The sequence below is a fragment of the Lepidochelys kempii genome, chromosome 23 (genome assembly GCF_965140265.1).
Source record: "Lepidochelys kempii isolate rLepKem1 chromosome 23, rLepKem1.hap2, whole genome shotgun sequence".
Classification (NCBI taxonomy): domain Eukaryota; kingdom Metazoa; phylum Chordata; order Testudines; family Cheloniidae; genus Lepidochelys; species Lepidochelys kempii.
This window is the reverse complement of record NC_133278.1, coordinates 12,302,921-12,317,939: the sequence shown is the minus strand read 5'-3', so window position 1 is coordinate 12,317,939 and position 15,019 is coordinate 12,302,921. Positions and strand designations below refer to the sequence as shown.

Below are 15,019 nucleotides of genomic sequence, written 5' to 3'. Positions count from 1 at the left end.
TGAGACAGCAGCTGCTGCCAGCAAGCTCCCTCCATCCTGAGCCCTGTCCTGTCCCTCCCGCTCTGTGGAGATGGGGTACAGGAGCAGGTGGAGGGGGATACCCTGACATCAGCACCCCTCTTCCCACCCTCCCCCCACTGCACAGCAAGCAGGAGACTACTGGGAGCAGCTCCAAGGTGGAGGGCAGGAGCAGCACATGGCAGTGGGGGAGGGACAGCTGAACTGCCGGCAATTGATAGAAGAGATCCCGCCTCGTTTCCCCCAGTGGTCTGACTCATTTCTTGCTGGAGCTTTCTGGTAAATGGGGGGGAGGGTCATCCCCTGGCATGCCTCAGTTTTCCCCCGTCTAACAAGGGTGGCCTAGTGGCTAGCGCCCAGAACTGGCGGCTGCTGCACAGGGAACTTAGGGAGCGGGGAGCTGATGGGGGGCTGCCGGCCCATGCTGGTTCCAAGCCCCCACCAGCTCGCTGCCGCGGGCTGCTCTTCCTGCAAGCAGTGGACAAAGCAGGCGGCTGCCAAACAACGTTATAAGGGAGCATGGCGCAACTTTAAACGAGCCTGGTCTCTAATTGATCAGCAACGTAACAACATTAACGGGGACAACTTTAAGTGAGGAGTTACTGTATGGTCTGACTCCCCTTTTCCCCCCCAAAAAGGATTTCCTGCAACTCTGAAAAATTTAAATCCATAAAAACAGAAAAAAGAGAGGCTTAAAACCCGTAATGTGGCAGAACTATGAAAATGTCGGTTGATCAAAATAGAACGAAATGCTTAAAACCCGAAATTTCCAGCACCTGTGAATATTTCAGTCGATAAAATAGAAAAAAAAGCTTCAAAATAAACGTCGCTATTTATCCCTCGAAATTATAAACCCATAAAAATCGAATGCTGCCAATGCTAGCAGTAGGTGTAGTTCACTGTTCACGTATAAAACGAGAGAGGGAGAAGACAATACAACATTCAGGGTTTGATTCCTCCCTCTGTAGAGATTGCCTGTCCTCATTAGAGCACCCCCTAGTGGGAAGTGATGTATCTACAATGGGGCTGACCCCGGGAGTATGTAGCCTGACCTCCTGACAGCCTGCCTCCGTTTGTCCCTTTCGGCGGCAGTTTCGCCCATGGGTAATTATTTCTCTCGTGTGTCTCGTAGTTTTCCGTCAGATGCCAGAGCCGGCTGGCGCGAGCGAGGACGACGAGAATGACCAGCAGGAGAAGCTGGACTCAGAGATGTACGATCAATTTTTCAGAAGCAAGAAGAAAGGTCAGTGACAGTCCGATGCCACCAGCCCAGGGCACGTTGAGATTTCGCAACGGCCGTGGTGCTGCATGCCGAGATCTCACCCTAACTCTCTGCTTCTCTCTCCCCAGTGGAGGTGAAGCTGGATCCCAACACGGCGTTCCGCACGCTGCTGATCTCCCAAGACCAGAAAAGTGTGCGACTCGGGGACTGCGCTCAGAACCTTCCCTGCAGCTCAGAGCGTTTTTATTTTCAGCCCTGTGTGCTGGGCACCCCGGGCATCTCTGGGGGGCGGCTGGACTGGGCAGTGGAGGTGGGTGCCGGGAAAGGCTGGATCGTCGGCGCCGTCCGGGAGTCAGTGAAGAGGAACGTGTATCTCTATATAACGGCTGAGCAGGGGTTCTGGGGGCTGGAGCTGAACCATGGGGAGTACAAGGCGCTCAGCACCCCTAAGACGACGCTTTTCCTACGGGAGCCTCTGCGCAGGATCAAGGTGCATCTAGACTTCATCCTTGGAAAACTCTCCTTCTACAACAACGACGCCGGGGAGCACATCTTCACCTTCAACTACCCCTTCTCCGAGAAGATGTTCCCCTTCTTCTTGACCTGGGACACGGAGGTCCCCCTCCAGCTCTGCCCATGTGACTGAGAGCGCCTCCCCACCGCACTCTTTGCAAGAGCAGGGATGTTACACTCCGGCGTGCAGGCCAAAATCCCAGCCACGGGAATCCACTGCCACTGCCACCTGCCTCCGAACTTCCACTTTCACTTTCACTTCCTGTCCGGATCGGGTGCAAACCCTCCTCGACTGTCTCGCGTGACTTTGTCGGATGATATTTTGTGTTGTTTCTTGACGTCTCCAGCTCTTGGAGCCATGGTATTTTGGTAAGAATCTGCACTTTTATTAAAAAAAAAAAAGGTAACTCGTTTTCTAGCACTTTGGGTTGCGGAGAAACCCTGTGAAACCTGACCCTAGAAAGGTCCAACCCCAGAAGGCAAATGTATAAAACAAACAAACAAACCCCCCCTCCCAAAGGTTTATTATTTGTCAAATCTTGTGATTTTTTTTTTCAAGCCAATCTCATGAATTTTGGGGGCTCCCATTCTGCTATTTGAGCAGGGGAGACTTAAAGAGCTCAGTCTGCTTGGAGAAGTTTGAGAGGTGACCTGATTTTGACATATAAGTAAGGCTACGTTTTAGTCACAGGTATTTTTAGTAAAAGTCATGGACAGGTTACCGGCAGTAAACAAAAATTCACGGCCCTTGAATTTTACTTTATATCCCTAACTAAAACTTCGGCATGGGGGTAATGAGGGGCGGAGGTCTGGGGGTGCTGCCGGTGGTGTGTGGGGGTGGCCCAGGACCCCCACTGGTGCTGGGGTGGGGGGGCAGCAACGGTTTGCGGCCAGGACCCCCACTGGTGTGGGGGCGGAGGGGGGAGTGGGGCTGGGTCACGGCGCATGACCGGGACCCCTGCTGGTGCTGGGGAGGGGGGCAACCCCCGCTGCTGCTGTGGTGGTGGGGGATTGGCGGGGCTCGCAGGCTCCTTACTGGGCTCCACGTGTTCCCGCAGCTCTGGCCAGGGGGCTTCAATCGCTGTCCCTGCTACCCCCTGGTGGAGGGGTTGCGCTCTGCCGTGTGTGTGTGTCCCTGCTGCCCCCTGCTGGAGGGGCTGGGCCCTGATCTCAGTGTGTGTGTGTGTGCGTGTGTGTGTGTGTGTCCCTGCTGCCCCCTGCTGGAAGGGCTGCACCCTGCTCTGTGTGTGTGCGTGTGTGTGTGTGTGTCCTTGCTGCCCCCTGCTGGAGGGGCTGGGCCCTGATCTCAGTGTGTGTGTGTGTGTGTGTGTGTGTGTGTGTGTCCCTGCTACCCCCTGCTGGAGGGGCTAGGCCCTGCTCTGTGTGTGAATGTGTATGGATATGGGGGGGTGTGTGCGTGTGTGCGCATGAGGTGCATGTATCAGGGCTGTCACTTAATCGCAGTTAACTCACGTGATTAACTCAAAAAAGTTAATCGCAATTAAAAAAAATCAATCGCGATTAATCGCAGTTTTAATTGCACTGTTAAACAATTGAATACCAACTGAAATGTATTAAATATTTTGGATATTTTTCTACATTTTCATATATATTGTATTCGATGTTGTAATTGAAATCAAAGTGCCTATTATTTTGATTATAAATATTTGCACTGTAAAAATGATAAAAGAAATAGTATTTTTCAATTCACCTCAGACGAGTACCATAATGCAATCTCTTTGTTGTGAAAGTGCAGCTTACAAATGCAGATTTTTTTTGTGACATAACTGCACTCAGAAACAAAACAATGTAAAACTTCAGAGCTTACAAGTCCACTCAGTCCTACTTCTTGTTCAGCCAATCGCTCAGACAAACAGGTGTGTTTATGTTTACAGGAGATAATGCTGCCGGCTTCTTATTTACAATGTCACCCAAAAGTGAGAACAGGCATTCGCATGGCACTTTTGTAGCCAGCATTTCAAGGTATTTACGTGGCAGATATGCTAAAATTTGTATGCCCCTTCATGCTTCGCCCACCATTCCAGAGGACATGCTTCCATGCTGATGATGCTCATTAAAAAAACAATGCATTAATTAAATTTGTGACTGAACTCCTTGGGGGAGAATTGTATGTCCCCTGTTCCGTTTTACCTGCATTCTGCCATACATTTCATGTTATAGCAATCTTGGATGAAGACTCAGCACATGCTATTTGTTTTAAGAACACTTTCACTGCAGATTTGACAAAACGCAAAGAAGGTACCAATGTGAGATTTCTAAAGGTAGCTACAGCACTCAACTCAAGGTTTAAGAAGCTGAAGTGCCTCCCAAAATCTGATCAGGATGGGTTGTGGAGCATGCTTTCAGAAATCTTAAAAGAGCAACACTCTGATGCGGAAACTACAGAACCCGAACCACCAAAAATGAAAATCAACCTTCTGCTGGTGGCATCTGACTCAGAAGATGAAAATGAACATGCGTTGGGCTGCTCTGCTTTGGATCGTTATCGAGCAGAACCCGTCATCAGCATGGACGCATGTCCCCTGGATTCATGGTTGAAGCATGAAGGGACATATGAATATTTAGCACATCTGCCATGTAAATATCTTGTGATGCCGGCTACAACAGTGCCATGAGAACACCTGTTCTCACTTGCAGATGACATTGTAAACCAGAAGCGGGCAGCATTATCTCCTGCAAATGTAAAGAAACTTGTTTGTCTGAGCAATTGGCTGAACAAGAAGTAGGACTGGGTGGACTTGCAGGCTCTAAAATTTTACATTGTTTTACTTTTGAATGTTTCTTTGGTACATAATTCTACATTTGTAAGTTCAACTTTAATGATAAAGAGATTGCACTACAGTACTTGTATTAGGTGAATTGAAAAATACTATTTCTTTTGTTTTATACAGTGCAAATACTTGTAATAAAAATAAATATAAAGCGAGCACTGTACACTTTGTATTCTGTGTTGTAATTGAACTCAATACATTTTGAAAATGTAGAAAACATCTGAAAATATTTAAATAAATGGTATTCTATTATTGTTTAACTGTGTGATGAATCACAATTAATTTTTTTAATCGCTTCACAGCCCTAATTACTATAATACTGCATTACCTACATTTTGAGATGAAAAGTTGTTCTGAACTGAAGAAACAGAATTTTTCATTTTGATTTTTTTTAATGCAAGATACAATTAAAGCCACAGGATACGTCTACACTGCAAAGACACCCCCCTCACACACACCTGTGCTGAGTCTCAGAGTGTGGATCAATTGACTTGGGCTTCTGGGTCTCGGGCTGTGGGGCTAAAAACAGCAGTCTAGACTTTCCCATTCTGGCTGCAGTCCAGACTTGAGTCCTTCCCCTTTTGCCGGGTTTCAGAGGCCGGGCTCCAGCCTGAGCGGGGACGTCTAGGCTGCTATTTTTAGCCCTGCAGCCTGAGACCCATGAGCCCTAGTCAATTAACCTGGGCTCTGAAAGTCGGCTTCACGAGATTTCCTTTGCAGTGTAGAGTCATAGGGCTAGTCTACACTACGTGGGCTCTGCAGATACAGCTATCCCCGTATAGGGCTAGGGTTAGGGTTATCAGCAGAGTACCCTAGTGTAGATGCAGCATATGCTAACTGAAGGAGGTTTTTCTTTCAGTATAGGAATGCCACATCCTTGAACAACCTTGGCTAAGCTGACAGTGTTCAATATAGCTGTGTCTACATGGGGTGCTCAGCTATGTCGGCTGTGGAGTGTTTTTCTTTTTTCATACCTCTGATTGCTATGCCAGCAAAACTTTGCAGTGTACACCTGACCATAGAATTTAAGGCCAGATGGGACCCCAAGATCATCTAATCTGACCTCCTGCATCTCACAGGCCACTAAGCACCACCTCAGCAACCAGAACAGACCAAAGTATTACAGCCCCTCCGGAGAGCAAACTATTGTGTGCCACAGGCAGAGAATAGGAGGGTCTGAGATGCACCAATGCCTGAGGCTCCTGCAACAGCAGGGAATTGATACCCAGGTGATCCTAGCTGGTGGAACTCCTTGCCACTGGATATTACAAAGGAGCTAAGATCTTAGCAGGATAATGAGAACCGGTGACCATAGTAAAGTGGAATAATACCCAAACTTCTGGGAAGCAGCTAGAAACTCCCATGCTTCAGGGTGTAAACAATCTATTAAGGGCTGTTTCAAGAGGACTTGTGATCAGTTGTTCTCCATGTCCACTGCAGGTAGGACAAGCAATAATGGACATGAGCTGTGGCAAGGGAGATTTAGGTTCGATAGTAGGAAAAACTTTCTAGCTATAGGGGTAGTTAAGCTCTGGAATAGGCTTCCAGGAGAGCTTGTGGCGTTCCCATCATTGGTGTTTCTGAAGAGCAGGTTGGACAAACACCTGTCAGGATGGGTCTAGGTTGACTTGGTCCTGCCTCAGCACCGGGGGCTGGACTTGATGACTTCTCGAGGGCCCATCCAGCCCTACATCGCTCTGACTCTGTGATCTTAATCTCAGGAAGAAATTTCCACTATGGGTAGTTGAGTTCATAGCAGCTCACTGCAAGCTCTCCCGGGAGCCACTGCTGCTGGGCTGTGCCCGAGGCGAGAGGACCTGGGGGCTGATCCAGGCGATGTGTCTCAGAAGTGGAGTGGATGGCAGAGGGGAGATGGGGTGAGGGCACGGGGGAGCGTCAGGTCATACAGATCCATTGTCTGCAGACATTCCAGGACTTGGGATGCTTTTATCTTCGTCAACCCTTCAGTCAGCCAATAAACAACGCAATGGGAAATGCTGCAAGTTGCTTCACTCTTCTTAGTTGGCAGCACAGTGACCAGGTGGGTCACAAGTAGGGACTACGATTGCCAAAGGACAGAGGGATTGCCAGACAGGATCAGAACCTCATGTCCAGTGGCAGGCACCAGTTGCTTCCCAGGTTGGTACAAGCCGCCCTGCCATAGCAGCTATCTTGACTATCTCTTGTGTGAAAAAGCTCTGTCCCTGCCTCCGTGGGTCCCGCGTTTCCTGGCAGATTTCGCTAGCCTCAGAGGCTAGATGTGACCTTCCACATAACCCTTCTCTTTCTAGAGACAAGGGTCACAGTCTACTGAGCCATTTTCATCATGAGGTGAGGAGAAGCTGTCCTCCCTTGCACAGTCTCTGTTGTCTCCCAGTCTCAGTGATTAATCGGGGGCAAAGGGGTGGGAGCCCAGGCCCTCCCTCTACTCCTGGTTCCAGTCCAGGGACCCTAATAGTATCAGCTATGGAGGCTGACCTTTTAGAAACATGACATGTACAATTCCCTGGGCTACTTCCCCCACAGCAGCCCTCACTTCCCCAAACTCTACTTCACCCTTACTTCAGGGCCCCCTTCCTTTGGCCTGATATGGTGTGTACTGCTCAGTCTCTCCAACAACACAACTTCCTCCCACAGCTCCTGACATGCACACCCACCTGACTGACTGGGAGGCTTTTCACTAGTTTCAGCCAGCCCCTGATTGGCTTCAGGTGTCCCAATCAACCTAGCACTCTCCCTGCCTTCTGGAAAGTTCTTAATTGGCCCCAGGTGTCTTAATTGACCTGGAGCAGCTGCCATTTAACTTATCCTGGTACCAGAGATTTGTTTAGCCTGGAGCTAATATATCTATCTCCCACTACTTTTCTATAGCCACCTGGCCTTGCCCCATCACACTTGCTATATCTCAATACATCTCAACTTTAGTAAGGCTTTTGATATCATCTCACATGGCCTTGTCATAAACAGCAGCCTAGATGAGTCTAGTATAAGGTGTACTCACAACTGGTTGGAAAAGCCTACTCAGAGAGTAGTTATCAATGGTTCACAGTCCTGCTGGAAGGGCATAAAGAGTGGGGTCCTACAGGGATCAGTTCTGGGTCCGGTTCTGTTCAATACCTTCATCAGTGATTTAGATAACGGCATGGAGAGTAAAATTATACATTTTGCAGACAATATCAAGCTGGGAGGGGTTGTAAGGGCTTTGGAGGATAGGATGCAAATTCAAAATGATCTGGACAAACTTGAGGAATGGTCTGAAATAACGAGGATGAAATTCAAGAAGGACAAATGCAAAGTACTCCACTTACAAAGGAGCAATCAGTTGCACACACACAAAATGGGAAAGGAGTGGCTAGGAAGGAGAACTGGAGAAAGGGATCTGGGAGTTAGAACGGATCACAAACTAAATATGAGTCAACAATAATATGAGCCCCTTAACCTCTCTCTGAAATCAAACACTGGATCTAATAGTTATGGGAATTTTAAATTTACTCCTTCTGAGGAGAGAGGAGACAAGGGGAGCCAGGAAACCTGAACCAATATAGAAGAAAGGGAAGTGTTTAATTAGTTAATATAGAATCTGAGAGAAAGAGAGGGAGAGAAAGGGGGAATGGTACAATTTTGACATTTTTGAAGATGGCCCAAAGGCCGAAACAGATACTTCAAAACACCTGACCTAGGCAAATTGCCAGTGAAATGACCTGAGTAGAAACTACGACTGGTCAAATGGACCAATAATTTTTCAGTAAATATTGACTTGAATAAAAAAATGAATAAAGGAGGGTTGTGCTTTTGTCCATTTTGTGTTCACTTTCATTAGGTATCTAGTGAACTAATTTACTATCAGCAATGTTAGTGGAAATGATAAAGTGTAAGCAAAGATGACAGAATATTGGTGGAAAGCAAATTTTGAATGAGTAAATGCAAATATTCACACCAGAAACCTGATGTCAAATGATATGATCATCTAGGACACAATGCAGCAAAGGCCATCCCTCTTCAGCAAAATTTAAGACTATACTTAAATTCCTTAGACTTTAGTGAACCCTAGTGCTTTGTAGAATAGGGATGGTTTGCTGAACCCGGGACCCAATCAAGACCGAATGCTTATCCGTCCAAACAATTCTAACCAGGGCAGCCCAAATATCAAATGTCAGTTACTCACACTGAATAGCTCACAGCCAAGAATTGTTTTGTTGCCATTATTTGGAAAATAACTGAATAGTGAGTACATTTCTGAAAAGTGAGAAATGCTCACAGATAATTCACCAATAGAAAAAGATACAAATATGTTACCTTCTGTGCATAATTTGCTCAGCACTACTGCAGACGTTCAAAACTGAGCACTATTGTCACAGCAGTGGTTCTACCCCTGCCATGGTTCTGGCCCTTTTTAACCCAGCGGGCCAGACATTGAGAGGGGAATAGGCTGCACCCCCTGTAAGAGTGTAGTTTGGAGTGCTAGATCCCTGAGCACCAGGGAGTCCTAGGAGGCAATCTGCCCCCTTCAGCAGAAAATGACTGTGAAGATGGAAAAAACTGCATATAATTTCTGGTAATTTTTTTAGCAGAAAACTGGTGATTTTTTGACCAAAATATCAAAATTGTGAAAAATGAATATTTCATCCAAAAGCTGCTGCTGGCTGAATAGTTTTGGCCGCAAACTGGGAAATCGTTGGCATTTTGATGAAAATGTTCAGTTTTCATATTTTCAGCATTCTGGTGAAAAATCAGAAATTTTCTAGGAAAGCAGAGCTTTTCCATGAAATGTTTTGTTTTTTCAAAAACTTTATTTTTAATAAAAAAAAGTTTTGATGGACAAATTTTGGTCAGCCCTTCTCCCAGCATTCCCTCTGGAATTTTGCAGCCCTGCATTTCCCCTGTCTATACGTGTTGCGTGCATTGCACAATCAAGACTTGGTGGGAAAGAAGAGACCCTAACCTCCCCGCCTTGCTTAGCAGCAAAATAGAGCTCAGCATCTAGACCTGTATTTGCATGTGGGGAGGAATGCATTAGACTGGGGTTTCCAAAGGGACTTAAGGGATTTAGGCACCCAAATCACATTGAATTGGGTGCCAAATTTCCATAGGATCCCCATCAAAAGCTCAGCTTTCATTGTTACACTAATAAAATAATACCAATAGGATCTTATACGAGGGATAAGGCAAAATGCCGCGTTTATTGTAAATACAACAGAAAATCAGCGAATGCAATCACTATCACTATTCATTCACACAAACACATTCAAACAAGTTCTGCAAAGTTGTTATAGTTACCAGCCTAAAGGTTGCTCGTGACAAGTCACTGGCCAGGTGACCTGGGCACGAGGGTGGAACCGAGTCTTTGTCAGATGCGCATCTGATGCTCTTGGAGGGTGGTCGCAGAACCAGACTTGAAGAACTCAGTCCCTCGGTTCTGTTCTTATAGGTCTTTGGTCTAATACAAGTCTATGGAGGCTGCTTCATCATGCTGATGTATGACCATTAATCAGCTCAATCAGCAGATGGCACATCCATGACAGCTGTTTTTCAGTTCTTCTGTCCTCCCAAGTTTGATGCAATTGGGTGGATTCTGGTTTGCCCTCTGGGGGTCGTCCAGTTATCTCCACTCTGCACTTTCTTCGGCCCATTGATACTGGAGTCGTAATTCTTAGGCTGGCACCATCGACTAACCAATTAATTACCTATTTCAAACACTCACTCACATGCACTCATCGTTCTTACATTTCATTTATATACCTATTCTTTTACTTAACAATTTCATGACTTTCAGGGTGTAACAGAGTCAATCCAATTCTCCCACCCTCTCTTGTTATACAGAAATCTAAATAAACATCATAAAACACGCAACGGGTGAGAGAATCAGTGGGCTGCTTCGAAGAGCAGCATTGTTTTCTCAAAGTTCTTATCACTCCTTAGCACAGACTCTGTCTAGTAACAGCCTGTGATAATTAGCACTTTGGCCTTGCAATTTGTACAGAGAGAGAGAGCAAGAAAGAAAGGACAGAGAGTGAATCATCATGGCCTGATTTGGCCAAAACATATGTCAAGCTAAGGTCTACCACTACTTCTTATTATAAATCCAAGTGCAATCCAACATCATGACTGCTCTTTCCTTTCTGTGCCTTAAAATAAAGATTTCCATCTGATACCAATCCTTTCCCAACAAAGTGTGTTAAAAGAAAATACTAGAAAGAACCAAATGTAACTATAGCTGAAACAGTTTAGTCCATTTAATTGGAGTGATTTTAAACAAGGTTGGTTGCTGTATTGGAAGCTCTACCAGGGAGCATGTGCATCCTGGAGGGGTTATATAGGGATAAATTCTGCTTGATAGAGACACAAGTACCAAAAATTCTGATGAAGAGGATGCAGTAAATATGGCAGGCAACCAGCTTGGCTTAATGGTGAAATCCTAGCGGATCTTAAACATAAAAAAGAAGCTTACAAGAAGTGGAAGGTTGGACATATGACCAGGGAAGAGTATAAAAATATTGCTCGGGCATGTAGGAATGATATCAGGAGGGCCAAATCGCACCTGGAGCTGCAGCTAGCCAGAGATGTTAAGAGTAACAAGAAGGGTTTCTTCAGGTATGTTGGCAACAAGAAGAAAGCCAAGGAAAGTGTGGGCCCCTTACTGAATGAGGGAGGCAACCCAGTGACAGAGGATGTGGAAAAAGCTAATGTACTCAATGCTTTTTTTGCCTCTGTTTTCACTAACAAGGTCAGCTCCCAGACTGCTGCGCTGGGCATCACAAAATGGGGAAGAGATGGCCAGCCCTCTGTGGAGATAGAGGTGGTTAGGGACTATTTAGAAAAGCTGGACGTGCACAAGTCCATGGGGCCGGACGAGTTGCATCCGAGAGTGCTGAAGGAATTGGCGGTTGTGATTGCAGAGCCATTGGCCATTATCTTTGAAAACTCGTGGCGAACGGGGGAAGTCCCGGATGACTGGAAAAAGGCTAATGTAGTGCCAATCTTTAAAAAAGGGAAGAAGGAGGATCCTGGGAACTACAGGCCAGTCAGCCTCACCTCAGTCCCTGGAAAAATCATGGAGCAGGTCCTCAAAGAATCAATCCTGAAGCACTTACATGAGAGGAAAGTGATCAGGAACAGCCAGCATGGATTCACCAAGGGAAGGTCATGCCTGACTAATCTAATCGCCTTTTATGATGAGATTACTGGTTCTGTGGATGAAGGGAAAGCAGTGGATGTATTGTTTCTTGACTTTAGCAAAGCTTTTGACACGGTCTCCCACAGTATTCTTGTCAGCAAGTTAAGGAAGTATGGGCTGGATGAATGCACTATAAGGTGGGTAGAAAGCTGGCTAGATTGTCGGGCTCAACGGGTAGTGATCAATGGCTCCATGTCTAGTTGGCAGCCGGTATCGAGTGGAGTGCCCCAAGGGTCGGTTCTGGGGCTGGTTTTGTTCAATATCTTCATAAATGATCTGGAGGATGGTGTGGATTGCACTCTCAGCAAATTTGCGGATGATACTAAACTAGGAGGAGTGGTAGATACGCTGGAGGGGAGGGATAGGATACAGAAGGACGTAGACAAATTGGAGGATTGGGCCAAAAGAAATCTGATGAGGTTCAATAAGGATAAGTGCAGGGTCCTGCACTTAGGACGGAAGAACCCAATGCACAGCTACAGACTAGGGACCGAATGGCTAGGCAGCAGTTCTGCGGAAAAGGACCTAGGGGTGACAGTGGACGAGAAGCTGGATATGAGTCAGCAGTGTGCCCTTGTTGCCAAGAAGGCCAATGGCATTTTGGGATGTATAAGTAGGGGCATAGCGAGCAGATCGAGGGACGTGATTGTTCCCCTCTATTCGACATTGGTGAGGCCTCATCTGGAGTACTGTGTCCAGTTTTGGGCCCCACACTACAAGAAGGATGTGGATAAATTGGAGAGAGTCCAGCGAAGGGCAACAAAAATGATTAGGGGACTGGAACACATGACTTATGAGGAGAGGCTGAGGGAGCTGGGATTGTTTAGCCTGCAGAAGAGAAGAATGAGGGGGGATTTGATAACTGCTTTCAACTACCTGAAAGGGGGTTCCAAAGAGGATGGCTCTAGACTGTTCTCAATGGTAGCAGATGACAGAACGAGGAGTAATGGTCTCAAGTTGCAGTGGGGGAGGTTTAGATTGGATATTAGGAAAAACTTTTTCACTAAGAGGGTGGTGAAACACTGGAATGCGTTACCTAGGGAGGTGGTAGAATCTCCTTCCTTAGAGGTTTTTAAGGTCAGGCTTGACAAAGCCCTGGCTGGGATGATTTAACTGGGAATTGGTCCTGCTTCGAGCAGCGGGTTGGACTAGATGACCTTCTGGGGTCCCTTCCAACCCTGATATTCTATGATTCTATGATTCTATGATTCACCCACTGCTGAGAAGAAATGAGTTATTTTACATGTTGTGAAATTTGACATTTTTTCTCTTGAAGAAACAAACTGATAAAATAAAAAATAACCTTAAAATGAATCAGTGTTTCATTTCTTAATAACTTATTTCTGACAGCTGTTTTCCTAAATGGCCCATTGTTATGCTGGACAGTTGGGTACTTAGGGGAATAAATGCAATGTCCACCAGGATGTCTCACTTATACTGGGATTTTATATAAATCTAGGGCTTTAGTATACTTGCTTGAAATATTCCCAACTGTCATGCTGTTGCTGACCATTCTGAACGTAATAAAAGATAAGCAAAATCTGAACAACAGGGGACTACAGGTGGGGGAGGTTTAGGTGGGATATTAGGAAAAACTTTTTCACCAGAAGGGTGGTGACGCACTGGAATGCGTTACCTAGGGAGGTGGTGGAATCTCCTTCCTTTGAGGTTTTTAAGGTCAGGCCTGACAAAGCCCTGGCTGGGATGATTTAATTGGGGATCGGTCCTGCTTTGAGCAGGGGGTTGGACTAGATGCCCTCCTGAGGTCCCTTCCAACCCTGATATTCGATGATTCTATGACTACTTGCCCTCTTTGGGAGTCCGATTCTGCTGTATAATTGATGAGAATCAAGAATCACAGTATCTTGCAGCATTGGCCATTAAGTGGTCAACTAAAGATGATGTCCAGCAATACATAGCCTTCTTTACCTATACAGCCTCCTCCCCATAATAGAATTTAATGCCAAGATATTATCTGATTCTGCAACCCTTATTCATTGTCAAGTCCTATTATAAAGCCCTTGAATGAAATACAGGTTCAAACTCTGAGAAATGACTCTTTAAAAAGGGTCAGACTCCATATTTAGTATCTCTCAATGACTGGTGAAAAAGTGTTCTGTCTACAAGTAACCAGGTGCTCTGCAAACTCAGCATGAACTCTGAAAGTCAAGCTGGGCGCTTGCTGTTTCATGAATCTTTGGCAACAAATGTTTTCACTCAAAATTCAGGTAATAATCCTCTTGCTGATGCATGAGCCAGAAAAAAATCCAACTCAAAATGTACATGTTAAATTTATCCTAGAAATCAAATGACAAGCTGTTAGGTCACAGAACATGGGTGCTTCTTGCATAAAACCCTAAGGCAGCACACCAGTGTCTATATTAGCTGCAGTAATTACAGAATTGTTATTGTATAAAACATTCTCTACATCCTAGTGTCCCACCTGCTAACTGGCACAGAGGCCAATAGATGGGAAGATATGACTTGCTCACAGTCTTCAAGTATCTACACGAGAAAAAGATGTCTGATAGTAGAGGGCTCCTTAATTTAGGATTAAAAAATCATGAGACCTACAGCCTGGAATCTGAAGATGGAAAAATTCAGAATAGAACAGTGGTTCTCAACTGTGGTCCACCGCTTGTTCGGGGGAAGCCCCTGGCACGCCGGCCTGGTTTGTTTACCTGCCACGTCTGTAGGTTCGGCCAATCGCGGCTCCCACTGGCCACAGTTCGCTGCTCCAGGCCAATGGGGGCTGCGGGAAGGGTGGCCAGCACATCCCTTGGCCCGTGCCGCTTCCCGCAGCCCCCATTGGCCTGGAGCGGCGAACCATGGCTAGTGGGAGCCGCGATTGGCCGAACCTGCGGACGCGACAGGTAAACAAACCGGCCTGGCCCGCCAGGGGCTTTCCCTGAACAAGCGGTGGACCACAGTTGGGAACCACTGGAACAGAAATCCGGTGCATGTTTTTAACAGTGAGGGTAGTTAACACTTGGAACAAATTACCGAGGAATGTGTTGAATTTTCCATCACTAAAATGAGCCTGGACATCTTTCTCAAAGAGATGCTACAGCTCAACCAGAACTTATCAGCTTGATGCAAAAATTGCTGCGAGAGATCGTTTGGGCTTTCATGCAGATCAGAGTAGATGACCGCAGTAGTCCCTTCTGGCCTTGAAATGTAGGAATTTGCAGATGTGCATGTACCCTTACCTGAGTAAGGGTATAGCGGGAGTCCCTGCTGAGGGACTAGTTTGTCTTTAAGGATTAGGGAACCCTTCGCTCCATCTTTTGCTCGATAGTT

At 46.2% G+C, this 15,019-nt stretch overlaps 2 protein-coding genes across 4 annotated transcripts in view; one reads left to right on the top strand and one right to left on the bottom strand.

The window, feature by feature from the left end:
- The window catches only part of RFPL4A (ret finger protein like 4A), a 34,461-nt gene extending 32,312 nt beyond the window's left edge, over positions 1 to 2,149 (top strand). For all 3 annotated transcript variants that reach the window (XM_073322131.1, XM_073322130.1, XM_073322132.1), the window contains exons 3-4: positions 1,151 to 1,261; positions 1,369 to 2,149. In XM_073322131.1, the coding sequence (XP_073178232.1) occupies positions 1,151 to 1,261; positions 1,369 to 1,886 (629 nt within the window). In that variant the 3' untranslated portion in view covers positions 1,887 to 2,149. The remainder of the gene's footprint in view (positions 1 to 1,150; positions 1,262 to 1,368) is intronic.
- The window catches only part of THAP7 (THAP domain containing 7), a 91,940-nt gene that overhangs the window by 38,441 nt on the left and 38,480 nt on the right, over positions 1 to 15,019 (bottom strand). The gene's annotated exons all lie outside the window — the stretch shown is intronic.